Genomic DNA, 16,615 nt, shown 5'->3' with positions numbered 1-16,615 from the left:
AAAAACAATATGTAAACAAGATCAAAAGGTGCTAAAAGGAGTTTCAGAATTGCATATGGCTCAGGGATCACTACTTCGCCTTCCCTAACCATTTTTTTTGTTAAAAATGCAAATCACTACACAACTTTTATAGATCGCCATAGCTACTTACTAGAAAGGCACAAAGCATGTAGAAACTGATGAAATAAAATACAGCAAAGCTGCTCCCGCAGGGATGTTCACCTTCAGTAGTACTGTTTGGTTCCACAGAGTCAAGGTCACACTTCTTATCAGGTAGGCATGCCAGCATGATTTCCTGCCAAGCTTCACCAGTAGCACATCTGTTGAAAACGGGGTTTCGTTACTGGTGGGGGGGTTTAGACATAAGTACTCAGCAAATAACTCACAATATAATTGTGTCTAGCTGGCTCAGATGTCTGCAGCATAGAGCAAATCATACTTCATAAGCAGCCACAGACGTCTGATAAAATGTCTATTGTACCTGATAGTTTGGGTAGCTGGTCTACGCAAAGCATTTTGAGATTTGGAAAGTATCAGATCTTATACCTCATAAAATGTATTAAATTCAGTGGAATTAAAAATCAAAAGTAGTACAATTTGGCCTCTGGAAGAAAAAAAATTAAACCATGTCCCTAAAATATGATTAAATCAAATATGCTTTGGGGTTAGCAACGTTTTGTGATTGGAAGATTTTTTTATTTTTATTTTTTCAATTTTCCAGTGTTGTCTTACCATCATGGAAGAAGGCAGGGCCAACATTTAGGTCTTACTGGAAGATTTTAAAAAAATATCTTTTTAAGATGAGTCTGCTGGTTTAGGCTTAATAACCATTCTAAAGACTTGGTGCCCTTAATTTCTTGAGTTCCTTAATTTCTTGAGATTTGAAGCTATTGGAAAGCTGCAACAGTAATGAAAAATAAGACACTGAGACAATGCCATCCAGGGGACCTTGGGGGTTTTATATGGGTTGCCTGCCCTGGCATCCCTTGTTGCGACCTACCTGAAAAGCAGGAGCACAGCTTGAGGAAATGTTTGAAAGTTGTTGTTCCGATTGATTTCTGTAGTATCGTTTAGTGCAATTTTACCAAACACCTAATAAAAGAAAAAGTTGGTTCAAGGTAATGTTTCACTCCACAAGATATTCCTGTATCTGATAGTCTTAATATTCTCATTCTAATAAACTTATAAAATATACTTATATATCCTACATACAGACAGTCCTTGACTTACAACAGTTCATTTAGTGACTGTTCGAAGTTAAAATGGCACCGAAAAAGTGACTTATGACCATATTTTACACCTACAACTATTGCAGCATCCCCATGGTCACATGATTAAAATTCAGACACTTGGCAACTGATTCATATTTATAACTGTTGCAGTGTCCTGGGCTCATGTTACCTTTTGCAATCTTCTGACAAGCAAAGTCAATGGGGAAGCTGGATTCACTTAGCATTGATGTTGCTAAACAACAGTAATTCACTTAACAACTTGCAAGAAAAGTCTCAAAATTGGGCAAAATTTACTTAACAGATGTCCTACTTCGCAACAAATTTTAGGCTCAATTGTGATTATAAATTGAGGACTACCTGCCTGTATTTGCCTGGTTCTGATATCTCAATTCAATATTTGACATCTTCCTACTACACTGGATGTACATCTGATTGACAGATGTGAAACAATAAAAGAACTCAGCTTGGAAGAATCACCACATGTTATTGTTGGTTTGAGGCCTGGCAGATGGTAAGATAGGAAATAATTCTATAAATAATCAAGACAGACTGAATCTGTTATGTTCGTCTTGGTACTTGAGAAAAAAGTTGGATGGTTTGGAAAATATGCAGGTTTAGAGCATCTGCACATCCTTCCATTTTCTGAAAGAGTTTTCTGTTCCTAATGACCTAAAAAGGAATGTTGGTATTAAAAGTAGAAGTGTTCTGTGCTAGAGATTTATGTAGCCTAATCCATATTACCTTCCTTAGTCGGGTAAGGAAACTTCTGCAAGCAAACAACTGAGTTTATTGAACGCTAAGGACTCCACTAAACTATTTTTAAAAATCTGGTCTGGTAAGTCTGTGTGAGAATTTTAGGCTCAAATATCCTGAGCTATACCAGCATCAAAAGTATTGGGTGAGTTATGAAAATGCCTTGAGCAATACAGGTAGTCCTTGACTTATAATAGTTCATTTAGAGACTGTTCAAAGTTACACCACCACTGAAAAAAGTGACTTGTGACAATTTTTCACACTAAAAACCACTGCAACATCCCCATGGTCATGTGAACAAAATTTCATATTTATGACGGTCACGGTGTTTCGGGGTCATGTGATCATCTTTTGTGATCCGACAAGCAAAGTCAATGTTAACCATGTTCGTAACTTAACTGCCATGAACCACATAGCATACGTGGCAAAAAAGGGTTAAAATTCACTTAACAAATGTCTTCACTTAGCAACATAAATTTTGGGCTTAATTTTTGATCGTAGGTTGAGGACTACCTGTACATTAGCACTCTAATGTGCCACTGCAAATCCTTGAAATTTCCATGTTTGCATACTTCTAGTGTGTGCATCTAATATATTATGCATCTAATACAGTTTATGCATCCCTACTGTATAAAATACGAATATCTGCAGCCTTGTAGGGCATGAACAATATACCAAATTAGTGATGATGCCAAACTGTTCACTCAATCACTTGTGCTGATCAAACAAACAAACAAACACAAACAAACAAACAGATGATTTGCTTCCTGGTCTAAGGCTAGGCAGTAACTATCATTAGTTGTGTGGATAAGAGACAGAGAACGAACTAGAATCTATCATGGGTGTCCATCTGGCAATCTGGTATCTTATGTAAAATATTTTCTTTTGGGGTTCATATGCAAAACCTTTGGAAACTGGTTGAGCTCCGCACATATGCAGATTGCTCTCAGAGCTGTAAGTGCTGACTGCAACCAGCTTTTTAAAAGTAGAGAAGTGCAAAACAGTAGTGCAAATTAAGCATCCAAACCAGACAGAGCTTTTAAAGGGAGGTTCTTCTAAGTCAGTCGCCTGAGGAGCCCTGGAACTCTCTGAGCTCAGATTCTCCAACTTACTAGTTAGTAATGACAGTTGCAGCTGTTCTGAGGGGGCGCTGGGAGTTACTACTGCAAGAGGACAAATTAAACCCTCTGAGGCAGGCCATATTTTTCATTTCAGGAAACAAGATGATAAGGCAGAGTTTCTACATGGAGAGATTTCTTTTGTCTTCTAGACTCTGCACATAATCACGAGTACCACTTTGGCTAAAATCTACTTTTTATTTTACTTATTAGCAATATGAAGAAATAATTGCAGTGCTGAAAAAGGAAAAAAGCACAAAAGCAGATTCTTTTTCTGACCATGTTTACTGAGTCTTTAAGTGAGGGTTGGCCTGAGAAGAAAGGACAGGTCCAAAGTCACCTAATCAGGTTTCATGGCTAAGGGAGGACGAGAATTCAGTTTCCAATTCAGCACCGTTAAGCCATTACACCGAACTGGCATCACTGTTAATAACCCACACATAAAATTAATTAAACAATTTAGCCAGAATAAATTGGCATTTTAATTTTAGACACCCTGACTTCATGTTTAGGTAATAGGCCTCTATATGAAGTTTTGACTTGACTTGAAGATTCTTTTCCTAAAAAGTTTCAGTAATCCCCTCTCCATATGCTTGCAACAGACAGCATTAAATCTTAGAAAGACACTTACTTGCATCCCAATCACAGCATAGATAAAAAACAGCATCACTATTAATAGAGCCACATAGGGGAGAGCCTGGAAAAAAAAAGTAGGTAATGATGAATCATTTATTAAGAAAGCTAGCTTTTTGGAACTTGGGACACAATATTCTCATATTAAAAGCACCTGAGAGCATAAGACCAGAGGCAAATATTTATTTGACTGTACAGCCTGCAGTAGAATACATATGGATGCATTTACATATGACAATGCATCAAAAAGTAAAACATTAGATATCTTTTAAAAATTGTGTGCACATACTATCATTAATGTAAACCATTTATTTCTCCACTAGATGACTCTACTGATCCACTGTTGTTTTGCCATAACTAATCCTTCTAACAAAACATTCTATCTTTCTTAAGTCATTACTATTTTTTCACATTAATATTTTTCTTAGAAAAAACAGTGCATTTTTCTTAATATTTATATATATATATACTTCTTTTCAGATAGATAATGATCTCAGCATTTGTTGTAATAAGAATATAGCTACAACTTTAACTATCAATAACCCTTCCCTATTTAAACATTGTATGTGCCAACTCTTACATTAATATTTTTTTAAAGTAAGATCATTGTTAAATTGTTAAAAAAATATAGTCAAAAATTTACAAATGAATAACACATAGAATAAAAGCCAAAATTATCTGGTATAGAAATATGGATATTTTGAATTGTGGTATTTTGAAGTAAATATATATGGGGAAAATGTTATAATTCACCCAATAAGAAATTATTTGAGCTCCATTAATTTATTTCCATCAATGGGCATGGAGCTTCACAAAAAGAAACTGTGTTGAAAAAAGTAGTCCAGTAGATATTGGACTCTGGTCATCATATTTCAGAGATAATGGAGAAATATTGCTTCCTGAAATTAGAATGAAAGTGAACGTATCATTTTGTTCCACTTAGACAATCAAATTTTATTTATCTAGAATTGTCTGAGGTACTTCTAAGAAGTAATAATGTTATTCAAGAGTTGAATCCCATTTGCAGCCACCATGTTTCTACATTACATGGGCACATATAAATGTTTAAAGAATTACAGGTAGTCTTCGACTTACGAGCACAATTGGGACCAGAATTCCATTGTTAACCATGGTGCTTAAGTGAACTGTGCCTGATATTACAATCCTTTTTTACCATGGTTGTTAAGCGAATCAGTGCAGTTGTTAAGAGAATCCCAGTCGTTAAGGAAATCCTGCTTCCTCCATTGTCTTTGCTTGTTGGAAGCCAGATGGGAAGGTTGAAAATGGCAATTACATGATACGGGGATGCTGCAGCCAACTGCCTGAATTTGATCATGTGAGTATGGGGATGCAGCAGCGATCATAAGTGCAAGGACTGGTTGTAAGTTACTTTTTTCTGTGCCATTATAACTTTGAATGGTCACTAAATGAACGGTTGTAAGTTGAGGACTACCAGTATGTAGGATTGACCTGGGAATCTAGAAAGTTCAGTGAGAGATGCATAGAGAATAAATCTGAAAGAAACCCTCTGCAGGTAGAGAATTGGTATACTGCAGAAAGAAATTAGTAGGTTTGATTTGGACTGGAGACTGCTAAATACGTATTTGCATGGGACCTTTTCTGAAGTCTCGGGTCTGTTTTCTGATCAGCTGTATTCTTTTTATATATAAAATAATGTATGTCATGTTCTTTTCTTTTAATTTTTTAAATGGTAATTTGTGATCAAACAATTGTTGTGGAGTCAGGTGACTTTGAAATTGAAATAGCTCCAGCCATAGTGGGAGCTCAGTTTTGTGGCCACCTGCATAGATTTCACCCTTGCATCCATGATTTTATGTCAGCTGGAAAACAAGATCAAGATATGCATAAGGGTTTGGGTCTCTTGCCATGTTTGGACTGAGTCCAGTTGCCAGTAATGGCCATAGATCAGCCTTCCCCTACCTGGTGCTCTTAAGATGTGTTGGGACTATCACTCCCATCATCCCCAGCCAGCATGTGGTCCAACACATCTGGAGGGTGCTATATTGGGGAATGTTGCATAGCTGAATGATTCCCCAATTGCATCAGCAAGCTGACCTGATGGACGGAAAGTGCATCACCTTTATTTTAATATAAAAACAATTTTACTATAAAATTGTTGTATTCACTTTTTTGTATTCACTTGTATTGACAGGAATTAAACTCTCAGTTTAGAGTCCAATAATTCTGCAATTGGAGAAGTGTGTGACTCTTACACATTTCTTTTTTAAAAATAACTGTTTGAGTTTCAAAGTCCTCTACCCAGCCAGGCTTCATTCCATCCATCCTAATCCTGAGACTCCTGGATGTAGAAACTAATTTATCCTGGGCAGAGACCATTTCAGAAATTGTTGCTGTATCCCATATAAACATGTAATGTAAAGAGCAAACTGGAACGGGACTGCTGCCCTGAGGTAAGGCCACATAAAGCAGAAGGAAAGAATACCTGGAAAGACTTGATGAAGGTCCAGAGCAGCGTGCGGATGCCCTCCCCTCGACTCAAGAGCTTCACCAGACGCATCACACGGAAGAGTCGGAAAAAGGTGATTGAGATGCGAGAGTTGTCCTCTGTGTTCTGGAACCCATTGGCACAGAGGGCAGTAGTTACAACAGCAGGTGAAGAAAACCCACCCTGGGCCACAGAAAATGCGACTTACAGGAAGAGCTCACTGCACTGTTCCCCTGCCTTAGAAACCCACCCCCCATCTTTTACTACCCTCATCTCTTCTCTATATCCCTATGATAAAGTCTGTATTCCCCACATCCTTCTTCTCAATTCACTGTAGTTGTTCAGGAGCATTTCAAACATTATTCTCCTTGTTTTAACAAGATGAACTTGCCAGGGCTCTTTCTAGTAGTGTGAAGCCATGTTTGCCTACTTCATTGATTAAAGGGTCATAACAAATGGGTGCGAAATTATTTAGTCTGCGGAACTTAGGCATGCAGTTACATTTTTCTCCACAATATAATGAAATTATATTTTACAATGACATCAATATAATGAAATCATAGAAGTGCAGCTGTAGTTTACACCGTATTGAGGATTTAAGAATGAATACTGCAGATACTTGGCTCATTAAAAACAACAACAGTACACACAAATGTACTGTGTTATTTGGTTGGGAGAAAGAACAATGATTACTCAAAATACTATAAGCTGTTATTTTTATGTAAATATTACATATATCAGGATTCTTCCTCCCTTTTTACTGAAAAAACTATCCCACATTTGGGAAGTTTGGAAGGAATGGGCAATAAAACGAAATCCTGATGCTCAGATACAGAGTAAGCAGGCTATACAACATGTGTTTCATTTTGTTGCATGCTGAATAAGAAGTTCTTAATCCAAAAGGAGGTAACAATTTTTAGCCATATGGACTAACAACCCAGCAAAAAGCATGCAATCTAAATTGGGATAAGGGATCTTCTCTATTCTCATCCCTGCAGAAATCCCACAAAAAAATGATGCATAAGTTGTATTTGGAAACACTAATGTCCAAAACATGCTTATATGGTGTTGTTTTTTTGCAAGGGAAAGTCCTAACTTTAAAATATGTTCACTTTATCTCTGATATACTTAATCTTGGCAATATTAGGAGCAATAGCCATTTCAAAGTTTGCTTCTAAAAGAAATACTTTTCAATGTGTACTGCATTATAAAAATAAATTAAATTAGAAGGATCCAAGATGAAACAACACTAGTGCTTCTTGTGTTTTTCTGTAGTTTCGTACATCTTCGCTTATTTTCTCTGTCCCCAATTTTATTTCTCATGACCCCTGGGTATTTCCCACAGCCTGTCCACTGCCCAGATAATATAGTTATTTTGACCTGCCACTACTGTTTAATAGTTCCTAGAATTTAAAATAGCTTTTTTTCCCCCCTAAGAGGCTTCTGATGTTCTCATAGCTTAGTCCCTTAGCACAGGACTCATTCATACTATTCCCTTTGGAGCCTGTGACTTACATGGACATTCCTCTCACTGCACTAAGCCAGGATAAGCCTGAATCAGATGGGGTCAACTAGTTTCCCTTGGCTTTTGTGAGAAGGCTCCCTACCAAATAGACTGCTGATAGGGAATTGGGTATTGGTGTTACCAAACCATGCCAAGATAGACTAGTGAAGGATGAAGAGGAGTTTTAGTACCCTGTTTTAGATATGGTCTATTTCTACATACGTTGTAGAACGCTGGCAGATTTCAAAGGAAGTAATAGCACATTCTTCATTCTTATGCTCTTTAATTTTCCATGGCTTCCATCAAAGCAACAGTTTAATGCTCTCTCTCTTTCTGATCTATCTGGAAACAGTGCAGATCACCTACCACCCAACAAACATATCTCCCAATTTGAGCTACTCACCACTTGTAGTAACCATGAGAGAACAGGTCCTTTGATTTCCTGTTAAGCTCTTCTATCCTGTGAGTATTTATATGTCTATGTGCATATATACAGAATTCAAATCTTGAATTATATACAAAACTGTATATAAACAGTTTGCAATTTTCTGGGGTTTTTTTCTGTATAATTTATATGTAAAATGCATCATTTTCCTTTTTTAAAAATGAGGCATAATTAAGATGCTGCGAATCAAACCTATGTTTTGACTTATTTAAAATGCATATAGGCTTTTATTTTTGTGATTTTTTTTCCAGCAGGTTTGCAGAAATCAATCACTGGTTTTAGTACTTAGAAACATTTCCTGAAATATGCATGAAAATAATCCTGTTCTAGAATTAATGAATGCTTGCTGTTGAAGGTAGGCTATTCAGCTGAGAAAGCAAAGAAATGCTATGATACACGCAGTTCCCAAGTCTGACAACCAACTTTGTTCAGGTTATAGAATTTGCTGAATTAAGTAATGTAGTCAAGAAAAAGGATATTAACTGACTTTTTAAAGTGAACCAATGTGGAACTGTGGGAAATACAATGTTCTTTAGACCCACATATTATTAGACCCACAAATTATTCTATTACTTTCATTTCCACTACATAAGGGACACTTTATGCCATTGTAACATTATTGAATTTGGCTAAGTGATTGTCATCATTTCCTACCTTCATTTCAGAGCCATAGCCATAGAGCAGTACGACATGTCCTATCTAATCCTGAGGAATATAACACAGGCATTGCAATGCGAAGTTACAGTGAGATGAAATAAGAGAAAATAACCTTAGTGTCTCCAGGTAATATTCATCTCAACCAACCAATAATGGTATGATAGAATGGTAATTATCTTAAAGCATAATATGTGCTTAATAAGCTCCCATTTCCCTGTTAACATTATTTCCTGGATGGCAGGAATGGCCGTTTCAAGCATATTGTCCACAATATGGAAATCAGTGGCTCGGCATACAGTAAGTTAACCACACTAGTCCAGAAGTATATTTCACTATGTTTCACTCATATACTTCACTCAGAAGTATATTTCGTTCTCTCTTCCCTCACCTTTAATTAGAGATCCTTCAACAGGGTGAATTAATCAGTGTTTAGGTGTGACACTGTCTTGGGCAAATGAGCTGGAAGGATTTGTTTGCACAACTAGAATTGGACTGACCACATCTCATATTCTATGTGGATCTTTATTGTCTGATTTCATTGTTGTATGAAAATATAAATATTAGCTTTCTTCTCTGTTTGAATTTATTTTGCAAGCCAATCCACTTGATTCAAAGAGCTCATTTTTTTAACAAACAAGAAATCCAAAAAGGGTTCCAGTTCTCTCTTGGTAATAACTCATTATATGGTAGGACAACAGATAACTTGATTGAAGAAAAAATCAAGGATGCACATGAAATACAAATCATGTGCAGAATAATTAATACCAGACTCTACAAATGGTTACACATCATGAGAGGTTACATGCAGAGATAACTGGGCCAGGTTTGGAGACAGAAACCTTAGTAGTCAGGGTGGCAAGAGAATAAGGCATGTATTAGGAGGTTAAGTAGTGTTGCAGAAGAAGATGGTTAGGTTTTTGTCTAGGAATGCACACAGGGACAACAAAACATCACAGTGAGGAAGGAAGGATATAAAGAAAAAAATAGGACAACACAGTAGAAAAGACTGTTCTCTGGAATGCAATGGATCAAATTCAGCCATCGTTAAAGAGTCCTCTTATGGAATTCAGCAGATTGCACACATTCACACAATTGTATTGATGGGGTTATGAATTTTAATCCATTGTCTTACAGATATACAGATAATTGAATCTATAAAAAGATATGTATAGTTCTCAGATTAGTTTTATATTTCTTTTCATAAAATGCATTCCTTTAGACTCCAAAATTATAGATATTTTCTTGGGAAAAGAAATCATGAAGTCCAATCGTTTTAGGAATACAACTATATTAACTGAAGTGATAGAACTTTCCCTTGTCTAATCTATTTTCTTTCTCAGTACAAAGAGCACAAATGTTAAAATACAGTAAAGCTTCAAATCTCTGGACCTTCATTCATCAGACTAAGGACAAGAAGAGACAAATTTTACTTCAGACTTAATTTCCACAATAAATATATTCCACTATTTCCAAAGCAGTCCAGACAATTGATATAATCTATGTAATTTGTATGGTTACCTGACAATTTTAACATTAGTTAAATAATGATGCAAAAGGCATAAATGTCACTATGAAAATTCAATTTTAATGGACATCCATTAAACTGAAATGTTATTATATTTTTTAAAAAATTACATCAGGATCCATTTTCACTGCTGGGTTTTCCAATTAATATTAAAATGAAGCTGTTTTCCTATATATAAGAAATAAACCATTTCCACATGTTTTGAACTACAACTTCTACAATCCCTTGCTAATGGCCATGCTAGCTGGCTGATCCGTCTAAGGTCTAAACCAGGGTTGTAAAACTGGATTTCTTTGAGGGCTAGATCAGCATTTTGGTTCTCTGCGGGCCGGCGGTGCTGGGGGGTGGGATGGGAGGCAGGATGGATGCCTCCTGCAGCACCCTGCTGGCCAAAATGGGGTATGGGAGGTCTGTGTGCAGCCCCCCTGTGCCTCATTATTGCCCTCCATGCCTCCTGCAGCACTTTGCCAGCTAAAAACAGGCCATGTGGCCCGTTTTTCGGCATGTTTTCGGCCCATTTTCTGGCTGAGTTTTTGGCAGGCAGAGTGCTGGAGGCCATGGAGGGTGAAAATGAGGCGCAGAGGGCTGCATGCAGCCCGTTTCAGCTGCCTGAGGCATTGCGGGCCAGTCCTTTGATAGTTCTAGGCCAGTCCCATGGGCTGGATTTAAGCATTGTGCGGGCTGAATCCAGACCATGGGCCTTGAGTTTGACACCTGTGGTCTAAACTAATTGATAGTTGGCAAAAGCTAAGAGGACTTGATATAACTATATTCTTACCTTTCTACCAAGTAAAGATTCTGATGTCTTTATTTTGATATCTTGATTTTTATTTCTGTGTAACATTCAGTTTTGATTACAATCTTATAAAAAATCTGGAGACATGTCCTATTAGACTTAAATTTATTCCTGACTAGAAATGTACAGGATTGAATGTTATGTTTTTTTAGATTACAGAAAAGGAGCATTTATTCTATTTGTAATATTAACCAATCCGGAGGTATGATAGTTATCTTTGGTTTACCTCTAGCAATTGTCAATTTGAGGCTTATAACTCTGACATTTTTAACATGGTTAGCAGTCATTTTTACAGTTTATCATTCATGAAATTCCCCTTTCTGTGCCATATTTTGGTGATAAACTAATAATCTTAGATCTAAAGTAATTGAACTCTGAATATAGTTCAGATTACATTTTTGCAATAATGGGTTTTTGAATAGTAAAGAGAATAAACCTGCCCATTCATCATGTTTTTATAAATGGAGAATTTTATGTGTATGGTCTCAAAATGTATGTTCTGGGTTTTTTATTATTGAGAATATTAACATATGTTCTCAGTTAGGTTTGTTTCTGTCCAAAGTAGTATTTCTTATAGTGAATGTATTAAATGTATCGGTAGACCTCATTTTACAACTGCCTTATTTCATGTTTGCATTTATGACGTTGAAAAAATAACTTTTAGACCAATCTTCACATTTATGATTTTTGCAATCTGTAAAGCCAAAGAAAACTATAGTAAAATCATAAACACAACTACACTTTCATTGAGCAACTGTTTTGCTTAATGACCCAGTTGCCCATCCCAACTGTGGTCATTAAACAAGAACTACCTGTGCATTCTTAATTGTTTGCTAAATGTGACTGAGCTGTACTTCTCAGATGCACATTTTGTAACTATAGTTTTCTTTCAACACTAATAAACAATGAAAAGTACTACTTGCATTTGTGAAACATGTATGAGAGATGCACTTGCTAAAATGTTTGAGTCTGAATATCAATCATTGTCAAGGAATTACAGTATTTATGAGGATCTGATTCATTTGTCAAACATTGTAATGATCAATTGATTAGTGTTATATTTCTCCTAATAAGAAAAAGCTACATATAATTGCAAAATTCAGCCTTTATAAAAATAAACACAATCCTTCGTTATGTTTCAACATTCTAAATCACTATTGTTTCTAAAATTGCTGCTGCAAATATATTATGCAAATATATTATGCAAATATATTATGGATTGTGGTGTATGTATATATGTGAGTGTAAATGAGTTCATGTAATTTCTATGCTAAGTTTCCCATGTTGTTCCAAATGGAGAAAGTGAATATATCAACAAGTTTGGAAGAGTGGGATTATGATATTTATCTTCAAATGATCTCCCTCATACCTACAACAAAGCTGTACTGAATAGCAGTTTTATAATATTTCTAGAGAAGGTTTATTAGCATTGGCTCTCTTAGTAAAACTATCAGAGATATGGACAGTATCTCAATAGTTATAATCTAAAATATGAATTTCATACAAATGGATTTTTCTTCAAAATAAAATAAATAAATATAAATCTTAGTATTTGATACTTGCAGTTAAAGTAGTTGATCTGCAATTTAGCAAACTCTATTATCCATCTTTTTTTGAAATTTAATGCAAGTCAGGCTTCAGTTCAAAAATAAAAACTATCACTACATTTCAGGCACTACATTACATTTCAGGAATGTGGCTATTAAGAATTGCTACATGCTTTGTTATTGTATTGATTCCTACAAGACAATTTTCTTATTTAATGTGAAACTGGTCTTAAGCCCAGGTGTCTTTTTCCTTCCTTGTAAAAATTAGGCTACAAAGACAGAAATGTAGAAAATAGATTCTTGGAACCCTACTTTGTGAAGATCTCCAATATATCTTATCTTATAAAATCTAATCCTAAAACTCAGTGGGAATCCATAACTACCAGAAAGTTTTGAGTCTTTGTTAATGGTATTTTATGTGTTGATCTTTTTCCATCTTCTTGGCTATGCTTGGAGTTCCAATTGTGAATTTAAATAGTCACTTACTCTTTAACTGGACAGAAATTACTCATGAAAAACCGTGTTTTTCCATTCTTCAAAAATAAGATTGTTCTATTTGCAGAAGAGGACATCATACCTTTATTCTCATGGAAGGCAGTGTTCCCCATATGGGTAGACCAATTATAGCAATAATTAACTTACAGCCTAAGTCAGATTTTATCTCATATGTTTATGTGTAGTTTGAAATTATATTTTAACAACTACAATTTATTCCTTATTACATAAAGTTTTTTAAGCTGGGAATGGTTGTGAATTTTTAAGTATCTAAAATGGTATTACAGGTAGTCCTCAACTTACAACAATTCATTTAGTGACTGTTCAAAGTTACAACGGCACTGAAAAAGTGACATGACCATTTTTCACACTTACGACCTTTGTAGCATCCCCATGATCATGTGATTAAAATTCAGATGCTTGGCAACTGGTCCATACTTATAACTGTTGCTGTTGCCCAAGGTCATGTCATCACCTTTTGTGATCTTCTGATAAGCAAAGTCAATGGGGAAGCCAGATTCACTTAACAACCATGTTACTAACTTATCAACTGCAGTGATTCACTTAACAACTGTGGCAAGAAAGGTTGTAAAATGGGGCAAAACTCAACAAATGTCTCACTTAACAACAGACATTTTTGCCTCAACTGTGACTGTAAGTCAGGGACTACTTGTACTATTATATAAGAGGCACAGGCAAGCTTGGAATAATTAGAGAAAGAAAATATTCTTAAGGAAGACTACAACATACTTTAAACTTTAATTATATTCAGGGATCACAAAAAACTGACTAATTGTCCTGAGGAATGGGAAATTAATAGCAAATTACTCCAGAAGAAGAATCAAATTGACTTAGAAATATTAAGAATAATATAGCTTCCATGCTTTATATTTTCATCAGAAAAAAAAACAATAAATTGAAATTTAACAGTAGAGATATTGTGCAGTAGTGATTTCCAACATTGAGAGTGTATGTCACCAGCGTAACAGCTTTCCTTAAAATGTTCTGTGTAAACAATTCATAGTACAAATTCTCTGGACTTACAGAGTAAATGGCTGTTCATGAGAGTGAAACATAGGAATGCTATGGTTAAAACTAAAGCCTTCCAGTAGCACAAAAGGTGAATACCTTACTGAGATTGTCCGAGGATATCATATATCATATATCATATCATATACATTTTAAAGACTGCATGGGACATAATGAGTCCATAATATTCCGTATATGTACACTAATATGTACACTTTTGTTGTTATTAAACACAGCCTATATTGCCCATAAATGCATATATTTTGCTATTAAAAGATTATAATCTACCTGGGCATAAGACTATTGATTCATTACCAGTGATCAAAGTAACATATAAAATAAATACTGAAACCAGTTTCTTACTTTCTCTTTCTATCCTATGACTGGCATTAATGTTTTCAATTGATGGACAGTATTAAGGTCTATCAAGCATCCATTTGCATATGTAACCCCTTACTTGGGGCATGGTATGTGCATTCCACATACTGTAGATTCCTGGACCAGGATATAGACCAATTTTCCCTGGCAGAGGCACTGTGGACCAATCTTTCACTGTTTCCAGGACGGCCCCATGGGTCAGATCTAAGTACCCTGTGGTCTGGATCCGGCCCCAGGCCTTGTGTTTGACACCCCTGCTCTATACCATTCCAGACAAATGGCTGTCCAATTTCTTCTTTAAAATGTCCCATTCATGTCCCTTCAATCCTTCTCTTCAATAGGTTAAACATACCAAGCTTCCTCAACCATACAAAACAAAAGCAAAATTCACAAATATAATGTATTTTTGCTTTGTTTTGTATGGTTGAGGGAGCTAGTTATGTGCAACCTATCGAAAAGAAGGATTGCAGGGATATGAATTGGACATTTCATCTATATAATCCTCTATTATTTAGGTATGTTAATAATGTATATAAAATATTTTAATATGTCTCACACTTATTCCACTAATTCAATATTAATTTGTATTTATTTAAATTATAATTTGTTACCAAGTATTGTATGTAAAGAATGTTCTAGGATTTGCTATTTTTTGATGGCATATATTTAAAGACTATTTATCTTATAATTTCAAATGTACATATTTATAAAATAAATCCATAGATTTTTCATTTGCTTATCAACCGAACCTCAGTATAGCAGATTGATTTTGTGATAGATTCACATTGACATATATCAGAAAGATCTATTTTTAACTGAATTCAGATAGCTAAATATGTTTTTTAGTTTTTAGAATGTATTTATTATTCTGTTCATTAGACACAATAAAATGGAAATGAAATAGCATAGCTGAGTTCATAATGATCTAAAGAGGTTTGAAACATATTAGTTGGCAATGCTTTCTGATATGTTGTGCTTCTGTTTGTAGCAAAATGATGGTGTCTGGGTTTTGCTTTTTAAAGGTTTTTTCTAAAGAAGTGGCATTTTAAACCCTATGGCTATGACTGTGTTAAACTGACCTGTCATACTAAATTCCAAATTTGAATTTTGATGGAAATATTGTTGGAGCTATAGTAAAAGGTTCACTTAAAGAAAAATCAGTATAAGGAATCAAAATATAAATTGGAAATGCTATTTTAGAAACCTGTATTGTGCTCAGTTCCAAATAACACCTGATGCTTTAATTGCTCTGTTTACATTAATGTATATGGATAGAATTTGGTAGAAAAATATGTCAGATATTTCCTAAGGGTAAAAAATTTTAAACTAAGGGATGAGAACCCCCCCCCCTTTTTTTTTTTTCATTTTAAATTTCCATGTCATTGCAATTATTTGACTGACTGGAATAGGTTAAAAACAGATTAAAAGTGTTATCTTTTCAGATAGCACATATTCAGCTATGGGTACATTTTTAGCCATGAGAGAGAACTATTAGTTTACATTGCTTTAATAGAGGATTGGATGGATCCATGCCTACTTATTATATTAATTTATAGTACAGTATTGTATATGTTCATTGCATTTGAAAAGGCTCTAGCCCAAAGAGTTTGCATTGTAAGAACAGGCATGGGGAAATAGCAAAAGAACAGAAGAGAAACAGGATAGCTAATGTGAAGAATATGCCTCATATATCAATTATACTTAGAACCTAATAGGATATTGAGTTGGGTGTCTCAGAAAATTACAGGAAAAGCATATGGAGGAAGAAAGAGAAATAATTTTAAGAGTGTATTCTGGGAGCCAATTTCAATTCAAGAGAGAATGAAGGGAGAATGTTGTTATTTCAGGGTGCAAAGCCTTTGAATGATGATGGTAATATAACTGAATGGATAAGGAACACAGGCAAAACTATTATTTAAGAGCAGAGAAATGGTGTGGGAGGAAGAGTATAAGCTTTGGAAGATAAGATAAAAATAGTGGATGGATGGAGAAACCTGCAAATGGGTAGAAAAACAATGTATAGGGGTTTAAGAGAA

The 16,615-nt window shown here is 35.2% G+C and overlaps 1 protein-coding gene across 11 annotated transcripts in view; it reads right to left on the bottom strand.

Annotated features, from left to right (window-relative positions):
- Nucleotides 1-16,615, bottom strand: part of CACNA1C (calcium voltage-gated channel subunit alpha1 C) — a 446,749-nt gene that overhangs the window by 27,559 nt on the left and 402,575 nt on the right. For all 11 annotated transcript variants that reach the window (XM_087968599.1, XM_087968607.1, XM_087968602.1 and 8 more), the window contains 4 exons: nucleotides 6,201-6,329; nucleotides 3,735-3,800; nucleotides 1,001-1,092; nucleotides 152-320 (listed from right to left, as the gene is read on the bottom strand). In XM_087968599.1, coding sequence (XP_087824725.1) covers nucleotides 152-320; nucleotides 1,001-1,092; nucleotides 3,735-3,800; nucleotides 6,201-6,329 — 456 coding nt within the window. The remainder of the gene's footprint in view (nucleotides 1-151; nucleotides 321-1,000; nucleotides 1,093-3,734; nucleotides 3,801-6,200; nucleotides 6,330-16,615) is intronic.

This window comes from Notechis scutatus, chromosome 6 (genome assembly GCF_049901735.1).
Source record: "Notechis scutatus isolate UNSWTSFEM ecotype Mainland chromosome 6, rNotScu1.2, whole genome shotgun sequence".
Classification (NCBI taxonomy): Eukaryota; Metazoa; Chordata; class Lepidosauria; order Squamata; family Elapidae; genus Notechis; species Notechis scutatus.
Note: the sequence above shows the minus strand (reverse complement) of the source record. Positions and strands in the feature narration are given on the sequence as shown.